Source organism: Eutrema salsugineum, unplaced genomic scaffold (genome assembly GCF_000478725.1).
Source record: "Eutrema salsugineum unplaced genomic scaffold, Eutsalg1_0 scaffold_19, whole genome shotgun sequence".
In the NCBI taxonomy this organism is placed as follows: domain Eukaryota; kingdom Viridiplantae; phylum Streptophyta; class Magnoliopsida; order Brassicales; family Brassicaceae; genus Eutrema; species Eutrema salsugineum.
Window position 1 is genome coordinate 470,659 of NW_006256838.1, and position 22,106 is coordinate 492,764.

General features: G+C 37.6%; 6 protein-coding genes across 6 annotated transcripts; 3 read left to right on the forward strand and 3 right to left on the reverse strand.

Annotated features, from left to right (window-relative positions):
• Positions 1–2,530: 2,530 nt before the first annotated feature.
• LOC18019844 lies at positions 2,531–3,734 on the forward strand. The gene is made up of 2 exons (XM_006402353.2): positions 2,531–3,274; positions 3,353–3,734. Exons 1-2 carry the CDS (start codon positions 2,605–2,607, stop codon positions 3,433–3,435), a joined length of 753 nt encoding a protein of 250 aa, XP_006402416.1. The 5' UTR covers positions 2,531–2,604; the 3' UTR covers positions 3,436–3,734.
• A 334-nt stretch (positions 3,735–4,068) lies between these two features.
• LOC18019845 (pectin acetylesterase 6) lies at positions 4,069–7,349 on the reverse strand. Its single transcript, XM_006402354.2, has 13 exons — positions 7,030–7,349; positions 6,456–6,538; positions 6,196–6,325; positions 6,037–6,110; positions 5,841–5,927; positions 5,607–5,731; positions 5,454–5,514; positions 5,282–5,335; positions 5,088–5,165; positions 4,887–4,992; positions 4,632–4,777; positions 4,428–4,534; positions 4,069–4,183 (listed from the first exon to the last, which is right to left on the reverse strand). Exons 1-13 carry the CDS (start codon positions 7,241–7,243, stop codon positions 4,069–4,071), a joined length of 1,380 nt encoding a protein of 459 aa, XP_006402417.2. The 5' UTR covers positions 7,244–7,349.
• Positions 7,350–10,074: 2,725 nt separating this feature from the next.
• On the forward strand, positions 10,075–11,557 carry LOC18019846 (uncharacterized protein C24B11.05). Its single transcript, XM_006402355.2, has 6 exons — positions 10,075–10,202; positions 10,302–10,367; positions 10,462–10,559; positions 10,658–10,783; positions 10,877–11,077; positions 11,154–11,557. Exons 1-6 carry the CDS (start codon positions 10,163–10,165, stop codon positions 11,373–11,375), a joined length of 753 nt encoding a protein of 250 aa, XP_006402418.2. The 5' UTR covers positions 10,075–10,162; the 3' UTR covers positions 11,376–11,557.
• LOC18019847 (peptidyl-prolyl cis-trans isomerase CYP20-3, chloroplastic) lies at positions 11,347–13,180 on the reverse strand. The gene is made up of 7 exons (XM_006402356.2): positions 12,936–13,180; positions 12,592–12,780; positions 12,336–12,492; positions 12,162–12,250; positions 12,023–12,077; positions 11,846–11,931; positions 11,347–11,722 (listed from the first exon to the last, which is right to left on the reverse strand). The coding sequence occupies exons 1-7, from the start codon at positions 12,981–12,983 to the stop codon at positions 11,567–11,569; spliced, it is 780 nt and encodes a 259-aa protein (XP_006402419.1). The 5' UTR covers positions 12,984–13,180; the 3' UTR covers positions 11,347–11,566.
• An 895-nt stretch (positions 13,181–14,075) lies between these two features.
• On the forward strand, positions 14,076–15,195 carry LOC18019848 (germin-like protein subfamily 2 member 4). Its single transcript, XM_006402358.2, has 2 exons — positions 14,076–14,270; positions 14,550–15,195. Exons 1-2 carry the CDS (start codon positions 14,159–14,161, stop codon positions 15,098–15,100), a joined length of 663 nt encoding a protein of 220 aa, XP_006402421.1. The 5' UTR covers positions 14,076–14,158; the 3' UTR covers positions 15,101–15,195.
• A 14-nt stretch (positions 15,196–15,209) lies between these two features.
• Positions 15,210–21,914, reverse strand: LOC18019850 (paladin). The gene is made up of 19 exons (XM_006402357.2): positions 21,389–21,914; positions 20,973–21,104; positions 20,787–20,858; positions 20,640–20,710; positions 20,439–20,538; positions 20,248–20,346; positions 19,993–20,119; positions 19,456–19,595; positions 19,311–19,370; positions 18,939–19,174; positions 18,278–18,707; positions 17,884–18,207; positions 17,192–17,797; positions 16,939–17,112; positions 16,611–16,844; positions 16,252–16,535; positions 15,894–16,163; positions 15,684–15,806; positions 15,210–15,549 (listed from the first exon to the last, which is right to left on the reverse strand). Exons 1-19 carry the CDS (start codon positions 21,536–21,538, stop codon positions 15,417–15,419), a joined length of 3,765 nt encoding a protein of 1,254 aa, XP_006402420.1. The 5' UTR covers positions 21,539–21,914; the 3' UTR covers positions 15,210–15,416.
• Between the last annotated feature and the right edge of the window lie 192 nt (positions 21,915–22,106).

The following is a 22,106-nucleotide window of genomic DNA, read 5'->3' on the forward strand; positions in this document are numbered from 1 at the left end:
TTAGCTCTTTAGTATTATTCAATTAACTCAGAAAGCGACCAAGTTAATATTTAAAAAAAAACTTAGTTCTTAAGGATAAGTAAACATCATATGGGCCGGCCATACGGTGACATAATGAAAATTACACAATTGACACACGTTTATATCTTTTTTCAATGATTTTTTAAAAAAATTGAAAACAGGAAAGTCAAGTAGTGAATTAGTAATTTGTTTTTCATTTGGTGATGATAAAAAGTTAAAACTTTTTTTTATTGAGATCGGTTCCACGCGAAGAAGTGAGAGTGAGAAACTAAAGAGGAGTGACGTAGAGTAAAGACATTAAAAAACGGGACAAGAAGGACCGTCCATCGGTCCATGCCTATAGTAAATGCGTTATACTAATTACGACAATGATTTGTTTTATCTGTCCACACCACACAATACACCTGATTCATCCAGTTCCATAAAAACATCTACAAGCTTGTCAACACGAAAATAGCGAACGTTGCAGTGCCTTAGCCTCATCCTGGTCTGGGATAATTATAGCATGTCATGTGATTTTGCATGTTCGTTTTGATTTGATTTTGATATCTGTTTCAACCTAGCTTAATGGTTTGAAGCTAGTACGTGTTTAGCCGCTAAATAAACAATAATAATTGATTTTCACATGTATTCATAGACCAATTTGTAGCTAAACTTAATGTTTCAGAACATGTGAAAAATGATGTAATTCCAAACTTAAATAAAATTGGTTTGCAGATTTTGGATAACGGTAATATATTTGTAGTATATATTATTAGAGGTGGGCTTAGCACCCCTAATTAGCTAGACCCATCTTGAACAATAAAACCCATAGACTAAGTCAACAAAAACTCAGCCAAAGTCAACGAGCCCGGTCAGTATGGTCCCGCCAAATCGTCATCATTACGACGTCGATCTACAGTGCGCAGAGACGAGCAGAACCTGACACGTGTAAGGGCAGTTCGTCTACAGTAGCCTAAATACGCAAGTAGCTCGGCGAAGGACCATCATCACACGCCGCGGAATGGTTCGGACGCGCAGCTCGAGACGCCATACCCGCGAGATACTCTGGAGCTGCCACGTCGTCCCGATTTGGAGGAAACTCGTCTCCCAACTTCCACTATAAATACTCATCATAGATCATTTATGAGGGGATCCGAAATTTATTACTCTCTCTCTACTTTAATACACTTGTCTCTTTACCGAGCTCGCTGTAACAATAATAAAAGCACCAAACTGGACCTGCTCCAGACTTAATTCGAAACACTAGTTCTCTCCTTGCAAACATTTCTTACGTTTCCGAGTTGACCCTCATTCTTCCTTCCCGAGCTAAATCACTTTTATTATACGAAAATCTCACTCCAAAATCATCTCTAATCACTCTCATCAACTGTTAAATACATTTAATGATCTTTAGGATCAACATACATCAACATAATTTAATTATCCGTGTAACTGAAAAGAAAGTAATGAAAACTCAGTTTAGTTAACTCCTACTCCATGTCTTCTTTTCTTTTTTTAAAAAAGAAATTCCTATTCCATATTAAAAAAAAAAAACAGCACCAAATTTGATTGTTTTAAGCAAAATTATAGGTATCGTTATTAAGTGGGATAATCTATAGCAGTAAAGGAAAATATCGCTTTCAACTTTTCCAGTATGGTATAGATAAGTGATGTAATTAATTAACGGTCGATTAGTTGCTTGCGATGTTGGATAATTGCATTTGTAAGCTGCTTAAAACACGGTCTACAGATACACGTTTCACTATTTATTGCTTGAAAGCGATAAACTTGGAAATTGTATTATTAATCAGTCTCGTATTAAGATAAGAGATAAAAACAAGGATCATTAAATTAGTAATTACCTTGGTTTAACATTTTCTTTATTTAATACTATAAAATCTACTTTCAGGCTTTATGGATTATTTAAAATTTAAAATTTACGAGTGTTAAGTACGAGTGTAGGACAAATTTAAAATAGCAATAATTGGCCAACTTTTTTTAGTGACTATTCAAGAAAATACTGTGATTTGTAGTATTTGAGGATTTGCAAAATGGATATCTAACTTTATGGATAAAATGTGGTATAAATGGGAGCAGTCATAAACATTTTGTTAAAATTTCACCATGCAATTTTGGAGAGGATGAATAGGATAAGATAGATTACATTAATTAATTTTTCATATTTGACTCATCTATATCCACATTTATTTCATCCATTCCTTTTATGTTTTACCATTTAGAAGAACCTTGTAATGGTAGTAGAATCAACAAAATGAGTTAGATATCTATCCCAAAATATAGTTTACTAATTTTTGTTTAGTGATGTCAATTTACCATCATCCGAATTCAAATCAGCATAATCCATGCTGTTGATCAACAAGTGAAATAGATATATACCAAAAAATAAATAAATGTGGATTAAAGTACCAATAAATTTTTGCAATTTTCAAACAAAAAGAGGGGCAAAAACGTAAGTAGCATGAAACTTGGATATAAATGAAATCATCTGGGTTAAACCTCCAAGTTGACTCAGTTTCAAACCATATAACGAAAAGAGAATAGTGGACACTCCAAACGTCAGTCTCTTCACTTTCCTCTTTAATGGCGTTTGACGAGAGCTTGATGATGATTTCTTCTTTCACGGTCTTGGAAGAAGATGCTGGATTTCACCAGATCCGAAATTCTCTGTCGAGGCTGTCTGTTTGCACAAGCTCCGTTTACGACGAAGCCACCAAGAATGAGCCAGATTTGGGCGTTTTCACGTCGGAGGCTTTCGACGGAGCAGAGGCTGACGGAGAGTTTTCCGATGGTGGAGGACGAGGAAAGGAGAACGTTCGCGAGTCTGATTCCGACAAAGACACACCTCGGTTTTACTCTCTCCCGGTGACTCCATCTCGCCGGAGAAGAAAACTTCAAATTTCCGGCGAGTTAGTCGCGAATGAGAGTAACAGAGATGGCATCAAGTGTAATTTACGGAGGCAGAGGAGGGTAATTAGGGAAAAGAAGAAAAAGGGAATTAACGATTACGGTAATCATGGGTTTAACGGAGAAAGTGACGGCGGTGGAAGAGAGGCACTAACGGTGTTAACGACGGCGAAAGGAGGAGAGAAGTCGTTGAGGATGGGATTAGAAGAAGTGAAGGCTTGTAGAGATCTCGGGTTCGAATTGGAGGCTCCGGGTCGGATCTCTGTGTCAACCGGGTCTAATTTTGATACTCAGACCAGTAGTGGCGGCAACTCGCCGATCGCCAGCTGGCGCATCTCCAGTCCTGGTAATAAGTCAATCAATTATACTTATTCTTATTTTCTCTGAAATGATTATTAATTTATGTGTTAATCATTGAATGTAGGCGATGATCCAAAAGAGGTTAAGGCGAGATTGAAGGTGTGGGCACAAGCGGTAGCTTTAGCTTCTTCGTCACGTCAAGCTTAGCTTCTTAAGCTATCTTTCTTTTTCTCCATTTTAGGTTATTATTACTTTTGTCCTCCTACTTTCTTTTGACTTGGATGTAGTTCGTTTTCTGAGTTTGTAAATAAATATGATAACAGCAGTTGTTTCATGGATCATCATGGTTGATGGAGATTGGAAAAGCTTCAGTCACTAGTGAGTAGTGCTAGTGACTAGTGAGAGCCATTTACTTGAATTATTGATTAATATTTTTGGCTTTTCGCGAAAATAGAATCGCAATTTTTGTAAAGAAGAAACATAATTGCCAAACAGTATTAATAGAGCTTGCAATGCGTAAATCTCTAGCGTGCGCTTCATAGTGGTAACAAAAGGTGAAAAATAAAGCATGTACAATTGGAATTTCAATACACAAAAACAAAAATGGGACCTCTCAAAACAGAACAAAGGTTATTAAAAGCAGAGCTCATGATCGGTTTTTGAGATTCGGACGTTTTGTATTAGAGTCCAATGAATAAAGGAATGTGTTCTTTTACTTTTTCTTTTTAGATATTCTATTCTAAGGACATGGATTTCATCACTTTGCCTAAATTCGACATTTGAATCAAATGGTGAGAAAATATATAAGGTATGAAAGAATAAGCTTTCACTTTATACCAACTAAACTAAGAATCTGAGCATGAGTTTTGTCAACACTAGAGGGACCAGAGAGGCACTGAGGAGAGGGAAACAAAACCTTGAAGAAGCTGAGATCTCGAGAGCTGTTAGGTTAACACTGCACAAGGGATATATATGAAAAACAAAATCGATAAAGAAAAGAAAAAAAACATCGAACGCACGCTTATTCCAATCGAAAATGAAGTTACACAAATAAAAAATTATGATCTAATTCGGCTTCTCTTTTGAGATTCACGAATGTTACAGATTTGGAGTGTAGAATAAATAAGGAAGCATTTTTCAAGCAAGAATTGTATAGGTCTGAAAGAATCAGAGAGATAGGGTTTTAAAGTTTTACTCACTCGAAAATCAGATTGTGACATGTTGTGTCGCATGGGTAAGGACAGTCAATGACTTTGACATCTTGTGCTCGATCGAAGTACCAGTCACCTACAGACTCTGCTACTCTCTGTTGAAAAGACAATTATGAGCAGAGTTAAACAAACTTTTTGATTTCTACACTGAGATATAAACCATATGAACTGTTTTTGGAGAGGTGACGTTACCTTTCCGTCTATTTGGGGAGAATCTTGCGCAAACCAAGTGTCCTGTCTTTCAGACTGACAATGCGCGAAACAAGAGTTTATGAAAATACCGTTCTGGTCGGATGTAGAGAATGAATCTAGGGCATTCACCATTTGATTCCCGAATTCTGTTTGATGTAAGAAAAAAAAAGGAATTGGAAACCATCAACATGGTGCAGGCTACGCATAGAGTAGAGAGAGTGACGGTAACGAATAAACTTGAATTAGAAATATCACCTTGGAAGAATTGGATCTGTGATGAATTACACTGCGAGTGATCAGATTTGCATGCCTTCCAGATGCCGCCTGGGTCAGCAGTTCGAGGAGCTAAGCTCTCTTGGATCTGATAGAGACATTTCATATTATTGTTCTTTCAAGATTCAAACACTGAGGGTGGACGAAGCAATGCACAAGATGAAAGAACGACATGATTATTACCTGCCAGGAGTCATATGCTGTGTTGAGAAGAAACATTGGGGTTTTGATGTCTGAAATCAAGTTCTGGGGAAAGAAGCACTGATGAAAAGAGAAAGGGCACAAAAGGGAAAACGTCAAAAAGATTCTCTCAAGCCTTGTCTACTGGAAACATTGCTAAGGAAGCAGTGATAATTTATAAAGTGAAAGAGATGTACCGAAGTAGGATCCAAATGGTTCGTACAAGAACTGGACAAGTCTTTTTGGAGGTTCTATAGATTAAGAGAGAAAAGTATTAAGTGAGTTGCAATAAGCATAGGATAATGTTAAGTTGTATGCACTTACATTAGGTGCTCGTTTCAAATTTAAAAACTTTGAATCAGAGATTACCTGCACTGTAACAACACCTTGGAACATATTCCTAAGCGAGCGGCCCCCAGAGACATCCACTCTGCATTTTCCATCAGAACATTTCAAGTTTGAATATCTTTGTATAGAAAAAAATACTTCTCCTAACAGAAAAGCCAAGTTCAAGAGATTTACGCGTCCAGAAACATTCCAGCATCACTTAAGCACTTTACTTTCGTAGAACTAGGTAACAGTTCCCTGAACTCATCACAGTGCAAGATTGATGCTAATCCTCCGGCTGAGCATCCAGAAAGCAGAGCCTGTGATGAAAATTCACTTGCAAGAGATTAGATAAGAAGATATACAGAATATAAACCAGTTGCCACAAATTCCAGTAAAATGATAGGCCCAATGAAATGTAGTAGTGACCTGGTCTGCTTGCTGCATGCCTAAAGACAGGAATTCTTCCATAGCCGCATGCCAAATTCGTTGTCCTCGATAGAAAATTTGCGAACTCTAGAAACAAGCCATTGTAGCAAATTGTAAGACAAAATCAGGGCACGGTAGAAAGAATCCAGTAAAATCATAGATAATGAACCTCAATGCACTATTGTCTTTGACTAACCTCGTCCTGACTATCGCCCGCGAAAGACGCACCATCGCAGTAGCGCAACTTGATCCTGTTCCAATTATAAAAGTCTGCAAACCACAAACAGAAACACAGAATCGATACAGCTACTGGATAACCACATGCACAAAACTCATGATGATATTGAGGACAAACCAGGATTCTCTTGAGATTTATTGCTCAATATTCCAGTGAATGCCAAGGCTTTTTCCATGAAATTAGAGGAACCACGGCGACTTGTTTTGCGATACACACAGGTCCTACGGTTATTACACCATCCTCCACCCTACAACCAGCCATTGAGTCAAAAACTGATATATCTATTTTCTAAGTCAGCACTCAGTAGCAGAAACTTCCATTCTAAACTATTAAACCAGCAAAAAAGTCAAGATTACATAAGCTGTAAATACACATACCTCAAGCTGGATAAGCCAACTGTTAGCACCTGAACCAAAACCACGATCTAGATGATAACCAGGTAGTGTCCCATCTAGGCAGACTGCAGCAATTGAGAATTAAATAAACACTATTTATCATCAAAAACATTCAAGTACTCCAGTGAAGAGACTGAGTTCGACCAAATCTTCTTCATCAATAAGAACTATTTGATGAATCATAAAACACAAATTCGAAGCCAGATGTTTTCTACATTCTTACGCAACAAATTAAACAATTGGTTAAGCAATTTTTTTGTTTTGCAGGTAATAGAGGAGGAACAAAAAATTGAAAGTACGAGCCCAGGCATACTGAAACTCAATCGATGCAAGGGAAGAAGCGATACATAATCGATGCAAGGAAGAAGATAGGAGAACGAAAATCTAGCAACAAGCAAAATCAGACTCCATAATTTCAAATTCCAATTAAGAGAGCCAAAATCGAGACCGAAGTGTGAACATCAAAGGTCAGTGTGATAGTGGAAACACCCCTCAAGCATTTCCTGAAATCTCAAATAAGAACAATGAAAGAGATGGAAAGTGAGAGAGTGTGTACCAGCTCCTTTGGCGTCAGCTCCCTGAATCAAGGTGAGAGGCACCATGGTAAGCTCAGACGGCGACGACGCCATCAATTCATTCTCCAGTAGCGATATCGCAGTCTCGGTATCTCTTCGTTCCCCAAATCCATCGCTAGATCCACTCCGAACCACCGCCGCGACTGAACATTGCGAGCACACAGCCACCGCAATCAACAACAATACGCTCCTCATTCTCCTCAGCCGACGCAACAAGCCAAGTTCCGGAGCTCCGGGGAATGCAGCAAAGACGACGAATCGAGCGCCAAAATTTGGATTAAAGATTGATTTCGATTTCTTATTCGTATCACTCACTGCATGAAGACAAAAAAAAAAATTGATTTTGAAAAAAATAAAGAAAAGGGGAAAGCTGACGAAGCTTTTTAGAAAATAAATTCTCTCAAGCTCCTTCGATTTTGTAATAATTATGTTCTATCACGATAAAAATACTACTCCATATTAGTGTCTAAATCCAATTGCATAATATCCTGGCTGTATATATTTCATCATTACGGAATGATTCATTTATTTGGAAAACTCTGATACCATTGTCTGGACTTTTTTTGCTTGCAGATTTTGCATTTAATTCATTTAGATTTAATGATGGACACTAAACTGTCTAATCCCAGAACTAAATCATATTTTTTTTAGCTATTATATGGATTTAAAAACAGGATACTGTTGTTTGTGATTTTGTTTACTTCAATTTTTAAGTCTGTTTATAGATGAAATTAATAAAATTATTGATAGCAGAAAATCCATTTCCCGTTAATTTGATTCACAAATATTTAAGAGAAATAAAAAGAAGGGAAAGAATGCTGTTGTTAGCATTTACCAAAATGGAAAGAAAATTTTAAGTGGTTTTGATTTTTGTAGAAAACATAATCCCTAATTTCCTATAATAATAGAAAAAAAAGATCCCTATAATATGATGCTAGGTGCATCGGAGCATGCATGTGTATGCTAAATGTTCCTCCTCTTTTGGCGTAGTCTAGTTTCTATTAATCTCAAAGTAATTTTCTCTAAATAATAACGTATGCTAGATTTCTTTCTTCCTATAGTTTGTTCTGACCTGGACACCTCTTTGTGACTCATACACTTCAGTGGTCCCCGCTCCGGACCTGAGAAACACGCTCGGCCATGCAAATCTTTCGGTTCTTCCAAAAGGCTACATTCGTTGAGGAAAACAAGAAATAAATCAATGTTTTTCCTATTTGTTAGTTTTTTTTTTTTTTTTTTTTTTTTTTGCAAGAGGGGTTCCTATTTGTTAGTTACTAACGTAATTGTCTACATCAATTATTTATCTTTATGTCTGTTAAAAAAAGTTCGAAAACAATTTCAACTTAATATAAAAACAAATCATTTACGACAAAAATATAAAAACAAATCATTTGTAATTACTGACAAGTTTTTGTATTTTTTTTTTAAGGATTAGGTTTTGTATTTTATTTAATTTTCTTGATGTTGGATTTTCACGTTTTCCTTCTCCTCTACAATTAAAACTTTCAATTTTCTATTTTACAAAAAATAATTCAAATTTTATCTCGTAGTTTCTACTCAAACAAATCGTTGATCCATTCCATATTTCCATGACTATGAGTTTATATTCCATTACCATATAATATATATATATATATATATGTAACGCTACATATATATATTGTTCAATATACAGAGTTTTTAGAAAAAATATAGATACTGGAATAATGCGCACTTATAACTTTCACTAAAATGTTCAATTGAAATAATTACGTTAGCTTTACAGATTATACGATGACACTTAATTACCGTATCAGCAAAGAAATTAGAATCCAACATAAGAGAACGCAATACATAATCCTTGTCGTTATAAGAATTTTCATTTAGCTTAAAGCTTGTATATCTTCAATTATCATATTATTTAATTTACGTGCTCTCTGAATCAGCTTACCATTTATTCGTGGTATATTAACTACTATATGCAGATCTGATTCATTTTCATTTTTATATTGGAAAACATGAATTACATTTTGTTCTAAACTGTATGATGTTGTATTCTATTATCTACTTCTGCTGTCGTCTTTTTGTAATTTTTTTGTTCACAGGTCTATTTGTATCTTAGTCAGTATAAAGACGAATGAATTCAAAAATAATTACGTAAATTGTTGAAGATCTATAAATTTTATTAATATTGAAAATGCAGTTTTAACATGTTTTTCATGATATATCAAACATTTTGTGCTGCATCCTGCATGGTACTTTTTTTTTTTGACAAAATGCTGCATGGAACTTGACTCTTTTTGTTCTGTCTACACTCGATATTTCAGACTATTTTACTGCTCATTCATGTTTTTTTTTTATGTGATACTACTCGCCTTTAATTTTACAATTCGTTCGCTGAATATTGCTTATGGAAAATGAAAATGGCAGGTCACGGAAAGTGGGAAATGACTACTGAAAATCATATGAAATGATCAAATAATAGTATATGCTAAACACCTCATCTTATTGCCCGCAACAATAAAGGATATGGTGGATCATTATCATAGTCACCAAGTCACCATCAACAGTCATGCTTTCTTTAATAATTTCATATGTATAATATATTAATACAAGCCAAAGTATTTTAGCAACAAAGAAAAAGAATCACAAGGCAATGTATACAGAAAATTAGAGACAAACCTAAAAATGTATAAGGGATCCCAAAAATTTATTAAACGTTACTGTATATATATCATTATAGATTGACAAGTTTTTACAATTATATATTTGTAGGATATTCCATATACACATATATGTATTGAGTCCACTTGATAACTCGTGTCATCAACGTTTATCAACTATTTAATATTATGCAACTTATAATACATATATAATATCTCTAATACTAATGATAGTTTATTATTATGATATTGCAAGAAAACATAACAACATCAAGATAACCAAATATTCTATGTGTCCTAACTCCTAACTCTTAAAGAAAAATTCGGTTTTTTTTCTTCTTCTGAAATTGATTTATAAATACAGCCAATTTCTTCACATTGATCATAAGCGCGCTCTCTCTCTCACACACACACACACACCTTTCACGAAGTAATATCTCGCTAACTCTTTTTCTTCTTCACTAGATTGAGGATGGATGAATTTGGAGCTAAGTACGAGTGTTTGTTCTTTGGTAATACATACATAAACACATCATCTTCAACATTTTTTCTTTTCTCTATGCTATTTCTGAAAAAATAAATAAAGCTCTGCTTTGTTGTTGTTGTTGCAGATATGGACGACACTCTATACCCTTTGAGCATCGGAATCAACTTAGCTTGTCGAAAGAACATCCAAGGAAAATAGACTAACGTTTCAAGATGATTGAAATTTTGGATAAATTCATAATAGATTACCGAATTAACTTTTTGTTATATCATTCTTATTTGCAGAGTTCATGCTTAATCAACTCGGAATCGAAGAGAGTGAAGTTCCAAAGATGTGTCTTGATCTTTACAAGGAATATGGAACCACCATGGCTGGTCTCAAGGTATGTGATTTCTCATCCATTTCACAAATCTTGGAACATTTTACTCGAACCAGATCGAGTCAAAACCGGAATAAACCAAAACAGAACCGTATTTGCAGGTTATGGGCTATGAATTCGACAACGATGAGTTCCATGAATATATCCATGGAAGACTTCCGTACGAGAAACTAAAGCCTGATCCGATTCTCCGTAACCTTCTTCTCTCTATGCCTCACCGTAAAATCGTAAGTTTCCTCCAAGTTTCTTTTTTTCACTCGGAATTATCCATTGATTCATTCATGTTTCTCATCCTCTGTTTTTTTGTTTTCCGTCATCAGATATTTACTATTGCAGACAAAGCTCACGCGACACGAGCACTTAACAGATTGGGTCTAGAGGACTGCTTCGAAGGAATCATTTGCTTCGAAACACTAAACCCGAATTCTTCTAATCAAAACAGTCAAATCCTCTGCAAACCCTCCGTCGAAGCCTTTGAAGCCGCCATTCGCATTGCAGACATCGTCGATCCACGCAAAACGGTAAAGAAAAGTCACGAGAATCTTATCACAGTTTTCAGACATGTGAACTCAAAGTCTGAATCTTTTATCGTTTCAGATGTTCTTCGATGACAGTATCCGTAACATAGCTAGTGCTAAAGCAACGGGGCTAAAAACCGTGTTCGTGGGGGACTCGGTGCTAGTTCCAGGTGCAGACTATGCACCAAGCAGCATTCATAACATAAAGGAAGCAATACCTGATTTATGGGAAGACAACAAAGATGAGAAGCTCGAGGCAATTGTTCAGCAAGTAGCGGTTGCAACTATGGTTCATGCTTAAAAGAGAGTTTCTTATAAGAGAACCTTAAATTGTACTTTTAAACTCATGTATCCAAAATAAAGAAACAAAAGACCAGAAGTTGAAACTCTTTGGCTTTTCGATGGTTTGGATTCCTCAATAGTTCATAAAAGCAAGCAAAAAAAAAACAGAACAAAGTTGGCAATGACAAATGCACCGGTTAATGGTGGTTTTCAAGCTTCCATTGGGAGCTCTCCACATGCATAGATTCTGCAACCTTTCTTGGGAACATCCATCGCGCGTGTCTCCTGAGATTCAAGTCTCCTCACAAGCTTCATTCCTTCAATTACTTGTCCAAAGACAACATGCTTGTTATCTAACCATGGAGTCTGCACAAAGAACCAAACAGAGAAGAAAAGTTTGTGAACAAATCTGAATCAAAATGCAAAGGCAAGCATATAAAATATCTATAAGTTTATAGATGATATGAAGAGTTGTGAATCTTATTATACCTTGATGGTGCAAATGAAAAATTGGCTTCCATTAGTATTAGGACCAGCGTTTGCCATGCTCAAGATTCCAGGTCCAGTATGCTTCACTGCAAATGCGGAAAACAGGAAATCAAAAGGATTGAACAATACATCAAAGAAGTAAAAACACTAGAATTTTTCTTTGCTAGTAATACTCACGGGTAAAGTTTTCATCTTCGAACTTGGCACCGTAAATACTAATACCTCCAGTACCCTGAGAGGCCATATCAAAAAGGACGGTTTAAAGAAATACCAAATAACAAACAATCTTACCTGTTCTCGGGGAAAAAAAACTTACATTTCCCTCGGTGAAATCACCTCCTTGGATCATGAAATCCTTAATGATACGATGAAACGAAGAACCCTTGTACCCGTATTTTTTCTCACCTGAAGAAACCAATCTCCTTTAATCTAAACGGTTTTGTTTGATGGTCTTTAAAGTTGCAAACTTTAAAGATTAACAATTACTAACCGGTACACAAGACACGGAAGTTTTCGACGGTTTTAGGCACAACTTCACCAAAGAGACCCATCACAATTCTTCCAGCTACTTCACCTCCAATTTCCACATCAAAGTAAACCTTGTTTGTCACTTTAGCTTGAGGTTCCATTACTTCTTCTTCCTCCTCCTATTAACAAACAAACAAGTTGAACAATCAACACAAATCCACAAGCAACAAGACATGTGTAAATTGTGACAAAAAACTTAGGGCTTTTATGAATCTTACAGCCGCCATTGATTTGACACAAGCCGTTCTCTGGTGCTTGGTGGTCGCATAAGCTCCGGAAAATTGCTTAAGCGGGAAGCTTGTAGCATAGCGAGATCTCGAACATAAGGAGATTCCAGAGGAACGAGCTCCGAAGCAAACTGATTGAGAGGTAAGATTCGCGGAAACTAACTGTGACTTAGCACCAATCTACAGAGAAACCAAACAACGAATTCCAAAAGCCCACAATAAGAGCATAATTCGAATGACAAAGACTAAAAAACCCAGTAATTCAAAACAGACTTGATTCTCGACGAAAACCGAGAAAAAAAAACTCCCAAAACGTAGGATTTTAAGTTGGGAACCTGAGAAATGGAAGCGTGAACCATCTGCATTGAAGACGAAGAAGCCATTGAGTGATTGATTGATGCTGTAAAGTAAAGTGAAGACTGAAGAGAGAGAAGACTTTGGGTTTTGCTTTCGACAAGAGTCTCAAGTTGCAGATAAGAAGAGATGGAACTGCGTCGAGCCTTGTTTTTAAGCTACTGTGAGAGTGTGGATGGATTGATGATAACAACAATCATCATCTCACGCTAACTTACGCCGGAATGATCACGACCGTATATACTCATACTGGGCCTTATTTGAAATCTACTCCAAGACTAGCCCAACAAGAGCGAGCGGAGAAATAGGTTAAGATCCAGAGAGAATTAACGATTTGTATCGGGAGATGTACACTTGACGACGGTCCACCACAACATATTTAACACTGCCAACAAACTTCACGTCCAAGGTAGCAGCAAATCTTGACATATGGCTAACCCTTGACTTAACTCTAAACCTATTTTTCCCTCACGCCTTGTTTTAGTGTGTTACATTTCAAGAAGAGCAAACTCCGACGTTAACACCGAAATAAAGCAGAGAAAATAACAAAAAAGAGATAGTTAAACTAGAGGACTAAATCTAGTACTCCCTCCGTTTTGAAGGAGAGTGACGATTAGTTGCCCACAATGTATGTTGGTTTTTAATCGCCGCGCGGATGACAGAAAACTAGGGTTTAAGTCTCCCTAAAAGCATAAATCAGGTGGTTCGCTAATTTCGATTCTACCCCTTGCCAAGGATCATCACTGCTTAGGATAATTTAGTAACTTCGTGTATCATTTCAGGAAAAACCGTAGCCCATCATTCAAAAGCCCAGTTTTGCATTGCTGCTACAACCGAATTTAACCAAATTTAATCGAATTAAACCGGATTTGCCAACAATTTTTAGAAAACTAAAACTGGAAAATGAATAAAAAAACTAATCCGGTTTAACCTACAATTCCAGAAAACGAAAACAAAACCTTAAAAGTTAAACTAAAACATTCATATGTACACATCTGTAAGAAAACGACATCACATCTCTCCTCCAATTTTGCTTTGCGTTTAAGTTAGTTTAGCTTTGCATAATTTTCCTCAACGAAATTCAAGTATATAAATAATGATCCAACCGTCACAATAATGAAACCACAGTTGCAAACAAGACTTTCAAATCTCAGGCATTTATATATATCTCTGTCTCTCTCTTCTACAGTACATTTATCAAATCATGGGCTCGAGATGTTATGTGTTCTTCTTTGCTTTGTTATCTCTCACTGTGGTTGCTCTTGCTTACGATCCTGACACGCTTCAAGATCTATGCGTTGCAGATCGCACTTCAGGTACTAACTATATTTATGCGTTGCAGATCACTGTGGTTGCTCTTGCTTACGATCTGGAATTTCAAGTTTTAATACTTAGGGACTTGCTTGGTTTCTAACTGATATGGAATTTCAAATATTCGTTTTGGGATGTATTAATTATTTTTGGGATCTAAATGAAAAAACGAATGTTTTGTCAAATTTCTACTTATCTACTACTGTATATCATACCTAAACTTTGCTTTTGTTGTTGTTGTGACCAATGCTAATGCGTATGAAGAAATTAAATTCGATTTCTAGGACTAAAAGTGAATGGGTTCACATGTAAGCCGGAATCAAACATCACCGCCTCAGATTTCTTCTTCGCCGGAATCGGCAAACCCGCCGTGGTTAACAACACAGTCGGATCCGCCGTCACGGGAGCGAACGTAGAGAAGATCGCAGGGCTCAACACGCTCGGAGTCTCACTCGCGCGTATCGACTACGCGCCTGGAGGTTTAAACCCGCCGCACACGCACCCACGCGCCACCGAAGTCATCTTCGTGTTGGAAGGCGAGCTTGACGTCGGGTTCATCACGACGGCGAACAAACTCTTCGCTAAGACGGTGAAGAAAGGAGAGGTTTTCGTGTTCCCGAGAGGATTGGTTCATTACCAAAAGAACAACGACAAAGCGAAACCAGCGTCGGTGATCTCGGCGTTCAACAGTCAATTGCCGGGAACACAGTCGATCGCCGCCACGCTTTTCACAGCGAATCCGGCGATTCCAGATCACGTCTTAACGACGGCGTTTCAGATCGGGACGAAAGAAGTCGAAAAAATCAAATCGAAGCTTGCTCCGAAGAAAGGCTAAAAATTTGAGATTTTTTTATACAGTGCGTTGATATATATATTTTTTAAATTTTATTTTATTTTTTAATAAAGGGAAAATAAAAAAAGCCTATTGATCATCAGAGTAAACCTGCTGAATCCGGTGTGAGGGTATTAACTTTTAAGCAAACCTATAGACAGAGATCTCTCTCTACAATGCAAACACAGGAGAGAAAGCTGTACAACTTCTTTTTATACACTAAAGCTGTAAAACCAAACAACATAACTTGCCTCCTACATTTTATATATATATGTAACGTATGTATGAACCTGAAAATTGAAACTCAAAAACACACTTATCATTTGTCTATCCTGAGGTTATGACAAAGATGTCCAAGTTCCGGCCGCGACCTCATCCAATCCAAGAATTTCATTTCTTCCGGCGACGTGCAATAGAGGTATGATCTGAATGTTATCAGATAAAAGTAGCGCCTGTTCATACAATAAACCAACATATATAAACAAATTATTTGTTTGGACATGGAAAGAAACTGAAACGAACCGATTCAGCTTTCAGATTGGTTTCGCTCGGTTCGATAAAACCGGGCTGAAGTTATGTGACTAACCTCAAGGCTTTAACACCCATGTCCATCATGTATGAACGATTTTCATCTTTTGTATTAGGAAGCTTCTTGAGTTCTTTGGTGTAGTAAACAATGTCTTCTCTCAAATGTCCTGCACCAGCACACCTATAACAAGACAACCAAGTCATGAGCTATGTAGTTTATTAAAAGTGGAAAATATTGTCAGATTTTGATTGATTTGATTCTACATACAGTTCGATTATTCCATCTACGTCTGATTTGCTTTGAGGACCATGAGAAAGCACTCTTATGAGACTCAGTATGTCGCGGTAATCTCCCATACTCAAGGCTTCTTCATCACATGCCTCTGAAGGCAAATCATCTTCTTCTAAGCTAGAAGGATCTGTGCTTGGTGTAGCTGTAAAGTTCTGCCCACGTTGAAGTAGGAGACAAGTAATGGCCATTGCATAAGAAACCCCTCCAAAACCGGTGTGCGATACAAACAAGTAACTCCCAGCAGAACTGTTGAAAAATGTGTCCATTAGTTAAAACGGAACAGGTTTAGTAAAGATATAAAACGAAAAAAAAGAAACAGATGACTGATACTTACTCGTCTTTACAATACTGGATTGCATCTACATCGGAAGCTAATGCGTCTCTTTCTCTGGTTAATGGTATTCTCCGGTAAGATATGTTGTAATTTTCATTTTTCAGAGCAGCATATACTTCTGCAGGTGTCTTCACATTTTCTGGTTGAATATTCTCCCAATATCCTATAACCCGAGACTGATTTGATGCTGGGCTATATTCTTCACGATGCAATAACATTCGACCTCCAGTTTCTCTAACCTCAGACAATATATCTTCTTTTAACCGTGTTTCTATGCTTTCTACCTGCATTGAAGATAAAAGTCAACAAAACCGCATTTTTAACTCGCGTTATACTTAAAGGTGTGATCTGAGGCATACCACTGCCCCCGTTATTCCCACATGCTTAAGGGTATCAACAGGTTTACTCAATTCTCTCAAGACAAATGGAGTTCCATTGATGTAAACAACTGCCTCTTCTCTTAAGTCTGTTACTACTATTCTTTCTCTTGAATCCCCACCTTCTTCCTTTCGTTTGGCGCCTAAATAAGCGAGCATCTTTTTAGCTCCGGAAATTGTGGGAGTTGCCATGCTATACACAGGATATCTATCGACCTGAAATGAATGTTTTGCCGGTTAATATTAGGCGGTTATGTCACGGCGAAGGATTTTATCATGTTATAAAGAATCACATTTCTTTGAACCATACCTTGTATACGTGAGGTGCACCATTAATCTGCATACGACTTGAAGTTCTTTGCCCAGGGAAAAAGTACATTTTAAGTATAGAACCATTACCCAAGACAGAACCACTCCGTTCGTTGACAATTGACTCCATGACTGCATCCCCGTGTTGCAATTCGTGTTGTGCCCGCAATTCCTCCTGCGTGGAAAATATTCAAAGTTGTAATGTGCAAAATTAAGAAAACATTTACAGTTTTACAGCCTGAATAATGACTCACAGGAATGGTAAAAAATCGCCCAGGCCTTAGCCTTATGCTCCACTTCATCGCTTGCACCTCAGGTCTCTGATGCAACCAATTTTTGAAAGTCATCTTAGACTCTCCTTTCACAAAGAATTCGTCAAGAGTTTCGCTTCCAAGATATGCTGCAAAGGCAATCAACCGGAAGTATCTCTCTAAGTATTCAGCGCCACGTTTCAGTGCAGCACTTCTTACTCTTGGCTCAACATGTTGTTGGTTGAAAACCTTCCTGTATTGTAGAACAGCTTCACGAATATTTTGCAACGCAGAACATCTATCAATCACAGCATCTAACGCCTCACGAGATTCAACTCCATTATCGAATAATCTAGTGATTTTCCAGAGCAGAAGAATGTCGTCCATGCCAAAAGTACGGCCATGTTCGTCCTCGGTTCTTCGTTCAGAATTACGAGGTCTTGTTTCAGCGTTATTACTTCCAGTTTCTTCACCACCACTTGAGGAATCTTCGTCCACAATTTCATGGGTCAGAACATCATACAGAACTTTAATAGGTCTCCCATAATTGATGCGGAGCTTTACTAGACAGGCAATGACAGTCCCAGTGGTTGTTCTACCTCTCCCCATCTGTGAATTTCGAAATGCAAAAAGAAAATGTTGTCAGTCGAACAGAAAATTTCTAGAGGAATACTTTATTATATCGAAATACCCACCTGGCAATTGAAGACAAAAGCAGTGTCTTTGGAAGCAGAAGCAATATTCGATGTCAATGTGTCAAAGTCTGAGCTTTTGGGCGCTTTACCATCGGTTATAGGTACACGCGCATACTTAATCGGAAAACCATCAGCCTCTAAACATTTGTAGACCTCAAGGGGTGTTTGAACAGAATCAGCATCCACCTGTTCCCATAAGTCAAAAATCTGACCATCCTTGGTTTCGTGAATGACCATTATCGCACCCTCATATCGCTTAGCTTCTCTCAGAATATCTTCTTTCAGACGAGCCTCCATTCCTTCAACTCTATCCCGATCAATTCCCTAGACAAAGGTATTTATGTAAGCTTTTCAACCAATTTATAAGGTATACTGAAAGCACACAGATTATTACCGTATATTCTAGCATGTTCTTATATGGCCTTTCAACTTCACGTAGAACAAACGGTTTCCCATTGATATATATTACAGGTTCTTCTCTCATGTTGTGCCAAAAAACCGGCCGGCCACCTCTTGAACTTCCAACCCTATCAATGACAGATCGAATACCATCTATAGTTGGGTTCGCTACACCATACACAGGAAATCCTGGAACCTCTCTAAAATTCGGTGCTCCTTCCACCCTCTCTGGTAGACTCGAAATTTGACAACCAGGACTATGATCACTCTTCAGAACAGTTTGACTTCCCAGAACCGCCCCACTTCTAAGTGCAGCGACTACACTCATCTCATGAGGGCGACCGTCAGTAGATTCTGCAATCTTTGTCAAAGAAGGCTTCATCGCTGCATATCCAAGGGCACCCATAGGATCTCTCCTGAGCAACCTGAAAGAGGCATATTAACTTCCATGAGACACCTGGAGATCATATGCAGTCTAAAAAACGAGTACCAGAATAATTTTGGCATTCAAATTCTTTTACATTAGTGCAAATAGATTGCAATAGAAGAGAGCTACTAAAATATAGGCAAAGTCTCTCAAATAAGATTTTCTAGAACAAACAGCAGGATAAAGGGTTCAGATTTGTGGAAAACTAAAATAAAATGCTTGTCAGTACCTGCGAAGAATGCTATAGAGCTCTGGCCTAGCTCGCATCCAATCAGTAAAACTGACATGGCCAAGCGAACCAGATCGGAGGAAAGCACCCTCTGAATGAAGATATACAGCAAAGCATATAAGGAAGTAATATCTTTCCAAGTACTCAACAAAAAATGAGAGTGCTGCCTCTCTCTTCTTTTCATCAGGTTGACGCAAAATACTACTGCGATAGGTTGCAATCGCCTCTCGTAAGTTCTGTAAGTTTAATCGATAAAATTTAGACATTTTACTCTAAATGAAAACCCATACAATAAAAAGTATTAACTTTCCTATAAATCAGATCGTTTGCTTGCAGGGATGCACATTTAGGTATTAAAATTATCAAAGATACCTGCATGGATGCACATTTGTCGATGACTTTATCAACTTGCCTTTTGCCTTCTACACCACCCTGGCAATATGAAACCAGTTAGTAATTCGAAACAGCAGATCCAGCAAGATGATCAGATAATGAAATACGAAGAAAGACTAAATACCTCTAAGACTCGAATCAAACTTCTAACAACTGCATATTCCCCTCTACGGATTGCCTCCTCAGAATTTGGTAGATTAATAGTAATATTTTCACCAGCTTTAAAGATTCTCCCAAAAGAGTTGTTTCTTGGGAATCCTTGATCTTTATTCGACATAACATACCAAAGAAAAAAAATGACAGGTTAATAGTTTCTACCATAATAAGTACTTGCTTAAACACCAATCTGCTGGACAAGTTGTTTGTAGTTTCTATTTAGCTCCAAAAAACGTTGGTCCTGGGCTTACATAAATGCATAAGAACGGGCTATGGAGAAGAGGGGTGAGATGTGATTATTTAATTTATTTAGTCGATACTGTTTCATTTCTCTCTGAAATAAGCACTCGACATCGGAAAAGCGGTATAAAAGTTATCAGATCATTATAAAGTTCCCCAAATTCGGTTCCTTCTGTTTCAATTAAAGATATAATTCATAGAAACAGCATTCAGTAGACTCTTCTTATCTTCTTCGCAAGTTGAGTAGTCGAAGAAGATGAAGTACCTGATGCTCCCGTGCGTTTGAAATAGACGAGAGTTGCAATCACCATTCCAGTTGTCGTACGTCCACGTCCCATTTGACAATTGAAAATTATCTCCGTATTAATGTCAGCCTGAGATATCTTCCGAATCTGCAAACATTCATGAATACTACTACCGTAAATGACAGGAAAATATTAAATCCACAAATAATGTTCTGTGCCTAGCTAATAGTAAGTAGTAAGCATGGTCTAACTAATTTCGTAAACATAAGACTTACCAACGTATCAAAATCTGTTTCTTTTGGAGACTTTTCATCCGTTACAGGAACACGCTCATAATCCACAAGGTAGCCTTCAGCTTGCAGTTCTTCATAAACCTAGATCCAGAGAAGATGATATGAACCTGGAAACCCATAAAAGGGGATATGATCTGTATCGTACACATATGAACCTAATTCCAATGTCCTACCTCAAGAAGAGTCTTCAAAGAATCAGTTGAGACTGGCTCCCACTGGTCCACCATCTGACCATCTGGAAGTTCATCAGTGACGAGTATCTTATTGCCATATCTGCCATGCAAATGGTCAAATACAACCAAAGCCAAAAGTATGATAAAAAAAAACAAAGTTTGATCATTTGAAAGACAAAGTGGCTACAGTGAAATATATACCTAGAAGCTTCCATGAGAATATCTTCTTTCAACCGTGCTTCCATTTGCTCTACCCTTACCCTGTTGATTCCCTGATCAGAAAGATATATAAAGGTCAGAAAATGAAAGAAATCCACGGATACATAGTAGCAGTGCAAGGCTTTGTACCGTGTACTCAAGATTGGTGAAAGGTTTCTCCACATCACGTAGAACAAAAGGTCGCCCGTTTATGTACACTACCTGCCAAATGTGCAGAGAAGGGCAAGTTAATAAGAAAATGTATGACGCAAGAAGTTAAAAGTGAGACATGCCTAGGCTTCATCTGTAGGCAGAAGTTCGAGTAGATGGATTTACCGGTTCCTCCCTAAGACTAATCCAAAGAACTTGTACTTGTTTGCCGCCCTTGTGAGCTCCAATGTGCCTAAGAACGTTTCTTATCCCAACAGCTGTTGGAATTGCAACCCCATGTACTCGTAGTGAATCAGCCTGTAACAAAACCAACAGTGGTTAGTATCTCACAACCAGTTTCTACAGAAAATTGGTACTGGGGGCTTAAAAGGAATCTGCATTTTGAAACACACAAAACACACAATAAGGATTTAGGCAAGAGGAAAGTTGTACGAACATAACGAGTGTAATACGTCAGACCTAGATTTCGTCATCGGATTTCGATTTCGTTCACAGATTAAGCTCACTTCGTACAAGCAGAAACTTAAACAGGCAAGAAAATTCCAAAATCGAAATCAAAATCGGGGAATGGGGAGAGGGACCTGACGGTAATTGGGAGCGCCTTCGATCTGAGGAGACATACGCTTGTTCTGACAACCCGGAAAATGGTCGCTCTTGAGAATCGTCTTCTTCCCAAGTACCGATCCATCTCTCAGCTTCATCACCTGCTCTGGCTCTTTCGGTATCGACATCTCTCATCCAATCAACTTCCGCACGCACTTTTCACCGCACAGCTTCAAAAAACTCACAGATTCGATGCAAAAATTAAGAGTAATCCCCTCTTGTTCCAAATACTACGAACCCCTCCACTCACTCTTAAACTCTTCTCCAATCCGATAAAACGGCAAAATCCAGCGCCAATGTGGAAGGCAGGAATATTCTTAATTGATTCGCAGACAACAATCTCAGGGAATGAGATATTTCCTCGCGCGAGAAAAAAAGAAAAGAAGCAAAATTTCAAGTTGGGGATTGATGAAGAAAACGGATAAGGTCGCGAGAAATGAAACGAATCGAATTAACGCGGAGGATAATTCCAACAGACAAAGCGGAGAATAAGAGAGAAGAGCTCACACGCTAAATTCTTAAACTAAACTTTTTTTAACTTCAAGGGATGTGTATATAACTATATATATACACACACGGAGATTAGAATTAGATTAATTAGTTGATGAAAATTAGTAATATAAATTAACAATAGAACTTTTAATTTTTAAATGGCATAACGAGAAAACTATCTAGAAGGTTTCGGTTTGGTTTTTT